Source organism: Mesitornis unicolor, unplaced genomic scaffold, assembly GCF_000695765.1.
Source record: "Mesitornis unicolor isolate BGI_N332 unplaced genomic scaffold, ASM69576v1 scaffold6726, whole genome shotgun sequence".
In the NCBI taxonomy this organism is placed as follows: Eukaryota; Metazoa; Chordata; class Aves; order Mesitornithiformes; family Mesitornithidae; genus Mesitornis; species Mesitornis unicolor.
Genome location: NW_010190156.1, coordinates 1 through 14,776, shown reverse-complemented (window position 1 = coordinate 14,776; position 14,776 = coordinate 1). Strand labels below are relative to the sequence as shown.

Here is a 14,776-nt window from a genome sequence, read left to right as displayed (position 1 = left end):
AACACAAGAGCAGATGAGGAAAAAAAAGCTTTTCTGAACTTCTCCAGTGAACCACTCCACCTTATAATATACATATAATGACAGATTTCAGGCAAAAATTAAGTCTCTGAAGTGTTTTGCACAGTGTATGTACTTCTCCTAAAGCTGGCTTAAATCAATACTAAGGAGAATTAAAAATTAAAAAAAAACAAAAACAAAAAAAAAAACAAAAAAAAAACAAAAAACAAAACAAAACATTTAAATGTTACTTCCATCACTGTGCTCTGTCTGGTCTCACTAGGTCCGACACTGAATGGACAATTCACACCAGCTCAGGGGATGTTACAGTTTTCTCATTGTATCACCTCCCTCTCTTCCCCACTCTGACTGACCAAGTTCAAATGCTACACCAAGCCTGAATCTTTGGCCATGTCATAGAAAATGCCTTTTTCCTGAAGTAGGTGGTCTGGGCTGTCACACTCCACCACTTCACCTCTGTCCAGGACTAAAACTCTGTAAAACAAGAGGAAAAAAACCAGTCACAAGAAGATCCAGAAAGATGAGGGACGTATGTATTTGTACAGATAGAAATTGACTGTAGCATGGCAAATATGTGCAAGTGAAGACAGTCCAGACTGTGCGAATGGACAGAAGGTCTCACCTCTGTCCTTCCTGACCTCATTGCAGATGGTCTGCCTGGTCTATTCTTGAGGCATTTACCCAGTCATTTGCAGGCAGCCATGAGACTTCTTACCGTGCTGTGAGCCAACCAGAAACTGGAGAGCAGCACTTCTTGCCAAGGTGAGTGAGAGCCCCTTAGACCTTGCAAGACCTGGGATAACCTTCCCATAGAACTGCCCCACATGAACTGATGTTACACAGCTTCTGCTGACAAAATACAAACCCAGACACAGCTTATGCTAAACAAATGTACAGCTGGAAAAGAGGAAGTTTACAAAGCAAGTTGCCAGTCAGTAAAGTCAGCTCACAGTTAAAACACTGCCTTCAGCTACCTCCACTAGTTGGCCAAGCACTGCAGAGATGCTAACTAAGCCCTTGGCGGGTGCTGCTGCACGGTGTTACTGCTGCCGTGGCCGAATTGGGTGTCACCCGGTGACTGTACTGCTGGCACTGGGCCCGATGCAGGCAATGCTCCTGGCTCCTGTCTTTCACTACTGACAGCACAAAGAGAGGTCCACAGAAGTACACAAAAAAGTCTTATCACTGGTCACTTTGCTCTCTGCCAGTCTGTGATAAAAAGGACCGGAGAGCTTAAAACTGAAATTACGAGACAAAAACTCTGCTCTCAACCACACCTTAACAAAGCAGCTAAGGATGAGAGAGGCTGTATGAACTATAACCAGAAATTATGGAAAGAAACATCAAATAAACTTCATATAGGCACAGGACCTGCCCTTTGATTCCTTAGGCACCGTCTGTGCCTAGTTTAGGGTGTGAAGTTCTGTAAAGCTCTGACGCCTCTTCCATGCCTAAATTACGGCAAGACCCAGGAATAGACTCCTATCCTCACCTCCCTCCCTTTCCTGGTTTCCCTGGGCAGGAATGGCACAACAGCAATGCAATAGAGGGATCCGAGGAGCTCCCCAGGCCAAGCACAGCCACCACAAGCCAGAACACATACAACAAAACAGGGATTCCAGCAGCTCTGCAGAACGGTGGCTAAAAATGCACTGGTAAACATTTAGCTAACACAAAAATGCTCGTTTCAGTGAAGTAAAATGCATGTCAAGAATGGCATTCTTCACGATAAAAGTGGTATTTACCTTGTGTAGTCCATGATTGTGTTCAGACGATGTGCTATAGTTAACACAGTGCATTCTTCAAATTGAGACTTTATTGTTGACTGTATAAGCTTATCTGTTTCAAGATCAACAGCAGCTGTGGCTTCATCTAGAACCAGGATTTTGGACTTCCTGAGCAGAGCTCGTGCCAGGCACACCAGCTGGCGCTGTCCCACGCTGCACAGGTGGAACGGGGAGGGTGGGGAAAAGTCAGAACAAGTGGCAGTATTTATTTTGAAGCCCAGAATTCCTTGTAAGAACTCCTTTAAAGCACAGGTGCCAAGAATCCAGCAAAATAGTTAAGGTCAGCTTTAGTACTTCGCTAGAGAGTATCAAACAGCATCTGAAACCACATCTTCCTCACAATGAAATCTTGGCAATGTAATTAGAGAATACACTACGGACAATTTCATCATAACTGCATCAGGCTGATTCACTGAATCGATGTAGTGCTGAGGACTGGACTTTAATTCCATACACTAAACACATATCCCTGTTATGGTGCAAAAACCAAGCTAACAACTCCCTTAGAAAAACTGCATCTGTTGTGCAAGAGCCGTGGTGAGTTCACAGCACCTGCTATAAGCTCCTTTCCAAGACTGCCCAAGCTGTCAAAACCCTGCAGCATTCCGAGTATTTCTTAAACTATATTAAATTCCCAAACTTGGGAGTTTAAAACATGCTGAACAAAACCTAGTTGGTTGATTGCCTGCCTGGTCATGCATTAAGAATTTCCCAACTCCCTTCCCAAATTCTCTTATAGGGCAGCAGAGGGGGAGCCTCACACAGCATTGCTGTTGCTAGTGTCTACCTACATACCTGTCTCCAGTGAGCTGCAAGGTTTCTGGAAGTGGAATGTCTAGTTGCAGATGGGAGGGCACTCATGCCTCTCTCAGTTCTCATTTAGTTCTTAAAACAAATTTCAAAAGCATGGTTCTTTGACATACCTGAGGTTCTCTCCACCTTCAGCACACTCATGATTAAGTTTATCAGGAAGGGATGATACAAAGTTTTTCAGGTGAGCCAATTCCAAAGACCTCCAAATGTCTTCATCAGAGTGTTGGTCAAAAGGATCAAGATTCATACGCAGAGAGCCAGAAAACAGTATTGGATCCTAGTCATAGAAAGAGGTGAAGGACAATGTATGCAGAACACAGCAAGTGCTCCAAAAATGTATCTTCATAGAATCATAGAATGATTTGGGTTGGAAGGGACCTTAAAGAGCATCTAGTCCAACCCCTGCCATGGACAGGGACACCTTCTTGGATAGTGAAAGGAAAGCAGTATGTCCAGATGCAGTTGCGAGCAAGCTAATCTACTGAATTTAGAAGGGAGACCTCCCTTTCTCCAACAACAGCAAGTTATTCTCCCTCATCCTTATTCCTCTTGGGGGCCTGACCACTGTCCTCTGCAGCCTCTGGCACTCTAGACCTTTCCATGAGTCAGTAACTCATGAATCCAGAAGAAAAACAGAAACAAAAACCCCACAAACCAAAACAAATCCAAAAAACACCAACCAAACAAAAGAAACCCATCCAAATTTCTTTTTACTGAGCTACTAAATTAAAGAACAGGCACTCCCTGCCTAACCTTCTGTCAGCAGGGACCACCGAGTGAACTTTCCACTTAGGGAATTAGGGTCTGTCTTCTGCTGCAGTATTTATGAAATGAATGCATTTTTTTTCTTGGACACAGAGAAATACTACTTTGGAAATACTTCTGATCTAGCAGTATCACACTGATCCAGAGTGATCAAAAGGAGAAAACAAAGTTTCCCTCTGTCACAAGGGGGCTCAATTTTTGGAATGCACTCAAGGACACGTTTTCTTTATCATTGGAGCCAACTTAGTAATTGGAGCTGAAACATCCTGGTACATTTTGAAGGACTGCAGATAGACTGGGAGACACTGGTTGATAAGGGAATTCAAGGAATTAATAAATAAAGTTAAAAACCAAGAGCTGTAAGAGTGCCTCTTCAGACCCACCAGAGACCACCAAAAGACCCCTGTACGCAAGCACAGTTGATTCAAGAATGATTAAGCAAATATTTAAATGCATTATTATTATATTTAAATTGCAGCCAATCATTGTAATATTGTATTGCAAAACCCTGAAACTTTTGTGTATAAACATGCCAAGAAAAGTGACCATACTTGTGTGAGCTTGGATGGAATAAATAATGCCCCTCGCATCCGACATCAAAAAAAGTAACACCTGCTTCTTAATGCTACATTGGTGTTAGGAGGTTTTTTTTCTTTTTCTGGCACCTCCAGATTTCCAAAAGAAGTGGTGCAGAAAACCTTTTACAGTGTGCTCACTTCGCCAGCTTGCTGCAACAGTGATTTATATGAATGCATTTTATGGTCTTACTTTGAAGCAGAACAGGCAGGCAATAAAGGCTACAGAGTAAGAACAAGAAGATTTGAGACTTCAAAATCCAGTGCTTGTAAAGCTGTATTTCCAAACATTTTGGACTATCAAACCCTCAGTTGCTGGACTAGACGAGGATGGCTATGTACAAGTTTCTGTGAGTGAACAGCACTGCATACCTTGCTCACACGAACCTGTCAAAGTCAGAATGCTTTGTACAAAGGCCTAAAGAGTGCACATCAGACCTGAAAGAGCAACACAAACCCCTAATTCCTCCCAACTAGATTATGCAGTACCTTCATTTCATTTCTAGAATGGAACTACCTAAAACCAAAGTGGAAACCAATCTCTAGAAAAACTCCCTAAGTGGAAATACTCAGACTGTACTTCTCTGCTGGCCAAAAGAGCAATGATGCCAGTTATCAAAGAGGCATTCAGCTGGGGTCAGACCTCCCCACTCAGGTGTACCTGTCTATAGCACCAAACTGATCAGCACAGGGTGCTGACAAAGACCACGTGTCCAAAGGCAAAGGTTTTGTTTCCACATCACAACTCGGCCATAGCCAAGCTCCTACTTCTTACCCAGCACAAGCCAAACAAAGCCAGACTAGGAAAAAAGCTTGGTTTCAAGCCCATGAAAGAGTATGGTACGAGTACCATGAAATGAGTTCTCGTAATGGCAGGATTTTGCACCTACCTGAGGGATGATGGTGATCTTGAACCGCAAATCATGGAGCCCAATCTTTGCAATATTAATTCCATCAATAATAATTTCTCCTTCAGCTGCTTCATTAATTCGAAACAAACCTAAAGTAAGGGAGGATTTTCCAGCTCCTGTTCTTCCAACTATTCCTATCTGTTGGGAAGAAACAGAGGAACAACTTACTGCTGGGGAAGAGTTAAAGCATTTCCAAGCATCTACCTGACACTGATCAGAAAGTTGTCATATTTGCTGGACTATCAACACCCCAAAACAGCGTAACAAATTGAGACTGATCAAAGGGGAAAAAAAAATCACTGGATATGAAATAACAAGAACAAAAATGCAGTCTCAAAATTTGTAAACCAATCACTGAAGTTTTCCATTTTTCTAGAAAGGAAGATGAAATTGGGTAGAGCAGGCCAAAGTTTCCCTAACTCTTCCTTTGGTTCATGCTTCACAGTTATAATTACTGACTTGACACTTATATTGTTTTAATTTATAGCAAAAACATACCAGAAGTGTTCAGTTTCATACCATACGTTTTGCTTCCCAGTTAGACTGAAATCTTCATCAATTCTTTTATATTTATTTAAAAAACAAAAAATAGATTGCTACTTTGGTGGTTTGGTGTATCTCTTCCCATCTGCCCTTTCTAACCACTCTCAAGGTAGTGTTCTGCCCATATTTGTAGGTAGAAAGCATGCACTCAGGGAAAAAAACAAATGCCTATCACAAATAAGGAAGGCTGACAGTGTATCTGTCTTCCAGCTTTTATGCTACCATACAAGTATTACTAGAGATCTGAGAACCCACACAGGACTGGGGCAGGATGCATGAGTGCACGCACAAGGAAGCGGCAGGACAGACACACACGTATCACTGCAAGTTTGGTCAGATCCAGAGAAACTACTCTGAAGTTCCATTCTTTCCTGCAGTGTCTCAACTTGCAACTCCCACCTCACTAGGTCTCAGCTTTCCCCCTCTACTTGGAAACTCACTTTCTTGAGACTATAATTGACTTAATCTCTCTGCAACCTGTACTCCCCTTTGCTTAGGGCAAACAAATCAGCAAAATTTCTTGGGAAGTGGACAGATGACAGCATAAACATTACTTCCTTCTGAAACCAGACCAAAAGATACTTCACAAGCCCACATAATAGTGTATCTTTATCCCATGATGCAGGACACACCTTGAAAAGGACAAGTGCTTAGTACATCTGCCAGTTAAGACCAATTCTACAGAAGCTCTTAAGGACCCAACAGAGACTACAGAACAGGGTTAGACCTCTGTTTGGCTTATGCATGCAGACCTATAAACAGTAACACTACTACAGATTCAGATTCATTACCTTTTCACCTCCATTTATGGTAACATTTATGTTTTTCAGAACCAAATCCAAGTCTTCTCGGTAACGTAAACCATAGCCTCGAAACTCAACCTTCCCTTCCTCAGGCCAGGTACTCGCTGGAGCGGTTTCTTCAATACTCCATTCAGCCTGAAAGAACCACACAAACATATCTGATCAGTTCCTCCTTCAACTGGACGTGGGCTCAGAGGACTTGGGGAAAGCGACTACGAAAAATCATTGTTAGTGTGTCGTTTGCAAAAGGAACTGCGATGGTGGTGGGAAGAGAGGTAAAGAGTTGATCAAGGCATGCGAAAAGGTACACGTATCACAGAATCCCAGAGTGTCAGGAGTTGGAAGGGACCTGGAAAGCTCCCCCAGTGCAACCCCTGCCAGAGCAGGATCACCAGAGCAGTCACACAGGAACACGGCCAGGGCTTTGGGTGTCTGCAGAGAAGGAGACTTCACAACCTCTCTGGGCAGCCTGGGCCAGGGCTCTGGGCTTTGGTATCACAAAGATAAACTTGCTGGATAAACATTCCTCTTACAAATGGCATAACCACAGGTAGTTTGCATTCAGATAACCTGCTGCACGCTCCCATCACAGTAAGGAAACCATCGAGGAAGTCAGACATACAACCAGAAGTGGTAAAACAGACATAGGCACTGAGATTAACAAGCTGGTAAACAGCTGCCACCTCAGCCTCCCACAGTGGTGGGAGAGGTGAGAACACATCCCACTGCATTCACTGCCCATGCCAGACAAAAAGGCTTTTAACTGTAAAAACACTGGTTTGCTACCAGAACCCGAGAAAAAAAATCTAGGAAGGGTCCTCATTAGGTTTGGCTGCAAAAATAGCGACTCAAGTCAGGTTCAAGTGACAGGCACGGCAAAGAGAAGCCACAGGGAATTCTGTTCTGTAGCCAAAAGGGGCACAACTGCAGATGAAATGAGTTGTTAGATGATCTGAATCAAAATAGAAAAAGTAACTCCTATTTATTCCCCACACTGAGAGCAAAAAGAGAAACACAAAATAAAAAAATGCTGTTCAACCACTTAGGAAACCAAAACATTTGTACAGCCCTGCTGCTTAGCCCAGGGCAGAACAGCACAATTCCTGACTAACACTGTGTAAGTATCAGTGGATACACTTAAAGAGCACCCACAGGATCTACCTGCTAGGATACCCTCTGCCTCCGAGGGAGGGCACTGACAGAGTTCAGATCTATCCCAACCCTCAGCTCAAAGGACAGGCCTCACTGCACTCTTCAATCCATTCAGCCAGGCTGTGGGTGAGACAGAAGGTGTGGTTAACAGCTCATTGTACCTCCTTCTCCATTTCAGCGTATTCTTTCACTCTTTCTACAGCAACAATGTTGGCTTCCAGCTCAGACGACATGCGAACTAGCCAGTTCAAGTATGCTGTAATCTGCAAGGAGAAAAGTCTAGAAGCAGTTTACACTAAATATGTTGCTTGCAATAAATAAAACACACTAAACAACCAAAGCACTGCAAGTTCATGGAATGCATAAACAAAGACAAGATCTTGGCTTGCCAGTGCTGGACAGAACAGTCCAGATGCCTCTAGTATGCATAGGTGAGTTGTTTTAGTCACACAGGCAAGGCACAGAAGGAACTTCCCAGCATCTTTCAGATGCTATTTGTAGGTAGCATTCTTTTTCTATGTTCCTAAATATTAGTTTTCCCTCCAAAGCCATAACAAGGTTCTGACTTTCTGATGCAGACTTACAATTCAGAGCTTTTTTTTTAAAAAAAAAAAGGTTACATTACCTGCAGTGAGTAGGACACTGAGAGGCCAACCAGTCCTGCACTGAGTTTGTCGCGTGCCATCACTGCAAACAACGCTGCAAAGAGAACAATGCAGTTCCCCACATACTCCAGACGGACAGCCAGCCACCTGCAAGACAGAAATGCATCGTTTCAGTAATCCACCCACAGAGAATCAGGAACGTGGCCAACCAATGTTCTGTTACACCTCTTCTTTTTGGAAAGATTAGTAATATGGCATCTGCGTACTGCCAATGACACAGAAACCACAAGATATTTGAAGTTCTGCCTAGAGGCATCCAAAATTAAGAAACCTTTCAGGTACATAAATTCCTATCTCAGTTCAGAAAGCAGCTGTAGTTAACACTGGGATCAATGAATTAAAGCTTTTTAAAAAAATATTACCCAGAAGTAAGGCAGGAACTCTCAGAAAGAAAAAAATTCTCAAGTAATCTTCATTCCATCACAGAAATTTAAGCAAAACATCTGTGAAACAGATATATCCACATAGGCTTCTCTACCCTGGATAAGTATGCTGAGACTTGTGATTTCTAAGGAGCACAGAAAGCAGAACCATGCCCTCTATGTAACTGGCTTTCAGCGTATCAATCCCACTGTTACCTGTTTGCAACAATGCTTGGATAATAAGCTTTCTGATTTTCATCCACTTTCATGTCATTGTGCTTTATGAAACGCTTCTGCTCCTCAAAGGCTCGAATGACACTGACTCCCAGCAGAGTCTCATTGAAGTGAGAATATACAGGAGAACGACTGACAGACTCAAGGCGTTTGAGCTGACGAGAAGTGGCCACATAAAATCTCTGCAAATCAGAGTATGAGAATTATGGTTACATCTATAACTGGAATATATTGCTCCAGCTTGCTGGAGCACAGGAGGTTCAAGCTGAAGATGAGAACAAACTTTGTCAGTGTGAGGGTGCCAGAGCACGGCCCAGGCTGCCCAGAGAGGTTGTGGAGTCTCCTTCTGTGGATACACCCAAAGCCCTGGCCGTGTTCCTGTGTGACTGCTCTGGTGATCCTGCTCTGGCAGGGCTTGCACTGAGTGATATTTCAAGATCCCTTCCAACTCCTCACATTCTGTGATTTTGTGATCTAGACTGCATCTGAAAAGACAAAGGGCTGAGAGAGTTCTCTGCCATTTGGGCTGTTAGTCACAGAGATTCAACTTACACACCTTCTCCAGCACTTTCAGGCCTGAAAAGACATACGCTCTGTTGACTTTAAACAACTCTCAACCAAACCATGTCATGCAATAGCCATTTTCTCCTCTTTCTCTTTTCTGCAAATTCAGTTCAACAGTAAAAAACATACACAGCACAGCCTGTAAGGTTTAGGAACAGGCCCTGACAGATTCACTAATTCAAGAGTCAAAGTCAAAACCCAGCTTCTTCACTCCAATCTATACTGTCTCTACTAGATTTCTAAGAGTAAAGCAAGAGCAAAGCAAGCGCACTCAGCCTGCACAAGACAGGAGTGAAAGCCTAACTGATTTCTCTTGCTCTGTAAACAACAGTCTGATGAACATGGACATCAGCACTGCACACAGCCCCTTCTAAAGGCTACTCTTTTGTTTGGAAGGAAGTTTTAGAAGGAAGTTCAGCCTATACGTTTGGGCTATTTAGGCTCTAGGCAGCAAGCTACACAAAATTTGACTCAAAATGTAATGGCATTTTTATAAAGTCTGTTTAGGTATTAAAGGACGACCTTCTGCACAAAGTCATTCTACACTTGACAATGGAAGGAGATGCTCTGCTAACATCAGTTAATCAATAAACCATGCAAAGCATAGTCAGTCAAGTGTGACTGAAGTCAAACACCTTAAAATCCATCCTAGCAGAGAGTAAGAACTGTCTTAAATGACAGAGGATGAGCGACTGCTGGTCCCGGTGCCCCAGGTAATACCTCTTACCTGCACAAACAAGTAGACAAGTCCCAGAGGTGGAATAATGGCAGCGGCTATAGGTGAGGCCAGCAGAATGATGATACAAGCCCCAATCACATTAAATGTTGAGCCCATGAACATCTTGATGATTGGTGGAATGGTGGAGTCAATGGTATCTATCTCCTTAGAGAAACGGTTCACCAGATTTCCACTAGGTGTACGTTCAAAGAAACTCATTGGAGACCTGAGGACATTGTGCAGCAGGTTGAGATGCAGATGTCGTGAAGCAAATATTCCCCCTATTGACACAACCATCGAGTAGCCAAACACAGCAATACCTAGAAAAGAAGATTTGTTTTTAGCTGCTTCCACCTCTCACACAAAACATTTTCCTCATTTTGTCATCATTTAGCATTAGCATGTCTCTAGCACAATAATCCTGAGAATTGAGGTTCACCACAAGTAAACTCGGCAAATACACAAAGTAATTAAAAAAAATAAAATCAGCAAAAACATCTCATTTCTCTCATGGAAGAAACTGTTTCTCTATTACAAAATTTTGTGTAATAATTGAGCACTTTGAGTAAAGACCACTGAATTTTAACGTGGCATTTACCTTTTACGCAGGATTTCTACGGCAATTCTGAAGTGCGAGTGTTAGGTCTCATGGCAAACAAACTTTGATGACAATGAGGGTACATAAAAAGCCGCTGAGCTGGCCTCCCCACATGCCCATTCATGTACCATCAGGCACGCAGAGAAAACACCAGCCTCAGCAGCTCAGCCAGGTCATGGCTGCAGGGGGGCAGCTTAGCCACCCCCTCCTGTGAAAACCTGGCCCTGTAAACCAGGCTAGCACAGTTTGGTGACGGGCCAAGGAGCCATTTCTTGGGTTAGGCATTTTATCACCAACTGCTGGCTCATCAGCCCCTGCAAAATACTTCTGTTCTAGTTTTGTACAAACAAAAGAAAACCATATTCACTAACTGAATAATTTTACAGGTTAGTTTCCTTGCCTTTTTTTTGTTATTATTCTAGTTTTTAATCTTTCTACAAAACCCACACTCAAATCCTTAGCAAATTGCTGCTGCAGTTCTGGGGATACAAGGCAACCCAAGGCAATAGAAACATTCTAAACCAGCTAATCTTAAAATTGGTGAGACAAAGCAAACCTTGAGAAATCCCCAGTGCTCCATACACCCCCAGTCTGACATTTGTGTACTGCTGTGTCCCATTGATAACAGGATCATCCGTCCATAAACTTAGCCAGTAGTTGGAAGCCAGGGAGGCTATATGATTACACATAAAAAGGAAAATACTCAAAAAAGAGATAAAGAGTCCAATTGCTTTCATATAGTCCCAGTACACTGTTGCCTTCACCTGAAAACAGAAGGAAAAAAAAAATCATTTTGCAGATTAAGTTTCAAATCAGCAATTCCCCCCTTCTTCAACCAATATTTGAAGACAGTACCCCTGCATCAGGCCACGAAAACATAACACTCTAGAGAGCCGTTGCTTGGGAACACAAGTTCTGTGGAGATGTGCCACCCAACAGCCCTCCAGGGCACGCACACATTGTCTTTCCCTTGTTCTTCCAAGGGAAGGGTAGGGAGACAGCTGCCCGAAATAACACAGAGCAGCAGTGGCAGAGCCAAAAACTTCACTGAGGAGTTCCAGGTTTTGACTCTCTCTTTTTACCACAAAATTATATAGCCTTTAATTAAATCCTTGCTCCACAAGGCTTGTATAGTAGGATTTATCTTTAATGAGACGATTCAAACAACACTGTTAGGAGGTGTAACTGCCGTTTTCCCAGGAACCTCATGCTCAGGTTTCTCAGAAAGTCCTGGGTATCATGGGATTAGATACTTGTGTCTACAGTGGAAACTTAAATTCATCTGAGTCAATTCCAGTTCCTTACGCTTAAGGGCAGATTTCATTAGGTCACCTAATTTGTCACAACCTCTCTTCAAGAAATAGCTACAAGGTTTTCATTTTTTCTTTTAAACTTTGATGTGGTCAGGCCCATCATCTTAAACAAAAGTTTTGCTGCCAGCACTCTTTCTGCACGCAAACCTGGGTCTCAGCTTTGGGAGCAGTGGGCACAGCAACACTTCCATGAAGTACTACACAACAAGCACCTAGTCCAAGAATCCATTCAGACCTTTCTCATCTCAGTTACATAGTCTTTGGAAGCTATTTTCTTCTGAACCCTGTGGATTATAAGGACAGGGTGAGAAAGTTGGGATTGTTCAGCTTGGAGAAGGCTGCGGGGAGGCCTTATAGCAGCCTTCCAGTACCTGAAAAGGGCTTACAAGAAAGCTGGGGCTCTGAGCAACCTAATCTAGTGAAAAATGTCCCTGCTCACTGCAGGCGGTTGGACTAGATGACCTCTAAAGGTCCCTTCCAAGGGACCAACACACTCTATGATTGTGTGATTTTTCCGAAACTGAGTGTGAATGCAGGTATCAGGAACAGGAGACCTTACCCTGCCAGTCTTCACCGTGTCAGCCTCCATCAGTTTCCAGTTCTTCTCAGCAAGTGGCTTCTGCAGCTCTGCTGTGCTGCTCTGGTGCTGTGACTTCCCGTTGTCTCTGCTGTATGTTGAAGAGTTGCTGAGTTGCCTGTTTGAAGGAATTTATTTATAGTCTTAGCATGATAAAGGACAAGAGTTAACCTCATAAATAGACTTCAACAGTCCACCACTTCAAATCAGTGGCTACATTACTCTGGTGATAATCTACCTCTTAACCTGTCATCATCAGGCCAGTCATCACTAGTGCTTCCCTTCTCCCCTCACAGTGCACTCCTAATTCTTCCTGATGGCATTCAGTTCTCAAGTATCTGTCTTCAGATACAGTAACAGGGTAGCCAGTCAAAAGCAGTGTTGGTTGAGCCATCAAACTCCCAGAAGAAAAATGGTGATCATCAACATCAACCGTTACAAAACCTATCATCACATACAGTGCAGCTGCTGAAGTGAAAAAGGGGTACCCACAGCAGCATCAAAATAGGCAATTGTATTCACTGGCACTCAGCTTCCAGAAATACAGCATCTCTAGAACACCGTAAGAATGAGGCATAGACTATGAGATTGCTTTTGGGCTGGTTTAATCAGAGTGACTGCCTGTGGCCTCCCTCAAGCATAATTACGACTGCCCCAGTTAAGACAAAAAAAGAAGGTAATCGTTGTACGTGATTCCTTTCTTAGGGGACTAGAGGATCCAATGTGCTGACCAGACCCATCCCACAGGGAAGTCTGCTGCCTCCCTGGGTTAGACACATTACCAGGAAACTCCCTGGTCTGGTACAGCCCAACCGCTGTTGGTTGTACAGGTTGGTAGTGATGGGGTTGAACAGCAAAGTCCAAAGGCGATCAAAAAGGACTTCAGGACACTGAAGCAATTGGTTGAAGGACTGGGAGCACAGGGAGTGTTTTCCTCAATCTCTTCAGTGGCAGGGAAGAATACTGGTAGGAACCAGAAAACACACCAGATCAACACATGGGTCAGAGGATGATGCCATCAGTGGAATTCTGGGGTTTTTTTATCTTGGGGAGGTTTATACAGCACCAAGCCTTCTGGTGACCAATGCAATTCAACTTTCTCAAAGGGGTAAAAGGATCCTTGCTCATGAGTTGGCAGGGCTCATCAATAAGGCTTATAAACTGGGTTTGAAGGGGGAAGGGGATAATACCAGGCTCACTAGAGACGAGCCAAGGGGTAGCAGGCCAGTGTTGGGAGTGAAATCAATAACCCAACTCAAGTGCATCTACACCAATACACGCAGTACGGGCAATAAGCAGGAGGCACTGGAAACCACTGTGCAGCAGGATAGCTATGGCCTAGTTGCCATCACAGAAACATGGTGGGATGGCTCTCACAACTGGAGTGCTTCAATGGATGGCTACAAGCTCTTCAGAAAGGATAGGCAAGGAAGGAGAGGCAGTGGGCTGGCTTTGTGTGTTAGGTAGTGTTTTGATTGTGTAGAGCTCATGGGTAAAGATGAGAGGGAAGGCTAAGGAGGCTGATATCCTGCTGGGAGTCTGTTATAGACCACCCAACCAGGATGAAGAGGCAGATAAAGCATTCTACAAGCAGCTAAGAGAACTCTCACAATCACTAGCCCTTGTTCTTGTGGGGGACTTCAACTTACCAGATGCCTGCTGGGAATACTACACAGCAGTGAGGAAACTGTCTAGGAGGTTCCTGGAGTGCATGCAAGATAAGTTCCTGACACACCTGGTAAGTGAGCCTACTAGGGGAGGTGCCTTGCTTCACTTGCTGTTCACAAACAGAGAAGAACTGGTGTGAGATGTGGTGGTCGGACGACAGGTTGGGCTTAGCAACCATGAAATGATAAGAGTTGTCGATTCTTGGTGAAGTAAGGAGAGGGGTTAGCAAAACCACCACCACAGACTTCTGGAGGGCAGACTTTGGCCTATTCAGTACACTGGTAGAGACAGTCCCTTGGGAGACAGTCCTGAAGGGCAAAGGGGCCCAGGAAAGGTGGAAGAAGGAAGCAGGCTGCCCCCATGTGCCCTAAGATTGAAGCAGCGGTGAGGATGACCAGCTTAGCTGAGCAGGGAGCTTTTGCTGAAACTCGGGGGGTTAGCGCGGGGGGGGGGGGGGAAAGGGAGAGTATATCACTATTTGAAGAAGGAGCAGGCAACACAAGAAGAGTACAGGGATCTTGTTAGGTCATACAGAGAGAAAATTAGGAAAGCAAAAGCCCAGCTAGAACTCAGTCTGGCCACCGCCATAAGAGATAACAAACAATGTTTTTACAGGTACATTAACAACGGAAAGAGAGCCAAGGAGAATCTCCATTCTTTAGTGGATGCAATGGAGACAATTGTCACCAACGACAAGGAAAAGGTTGAGG

The 14,776-nt window shown here is 43.8% G+C and overlaps 1 protein-coding gene across 1 annotated transcript; it reads right to left on the bottom strand.

The window, feature by feature from the left end:
* Positions 1–241: 241 nt before the first annotated feature.
* LOC104535269 (multidrug resistance-associated protein 1) lies at positions 242–12,516 on the bottom strand (the record flags this gene model as incomplete). The annotated part of the gene is made up of 11 exons (XM_010186310.1): positions 242–492; positions 1,764–1,958; positions 2,729–2,895; positions 4,849–5,007; positions 6,204–6,350; positions 7,529–7,630; positions 7,993–8,119; positions 8,611–8,810; positions 9,920–10,230; positions 11,065–11,272; positions 12,381–12,516. Coding segments are annotated over 11 exons (1,861 nt in total), but the record flags the coding sequence as incomplete, so codon positions are not given.
* Between the last annotated feature and the right edge of the window lie 2,260 nt (positions 12,517–14,776).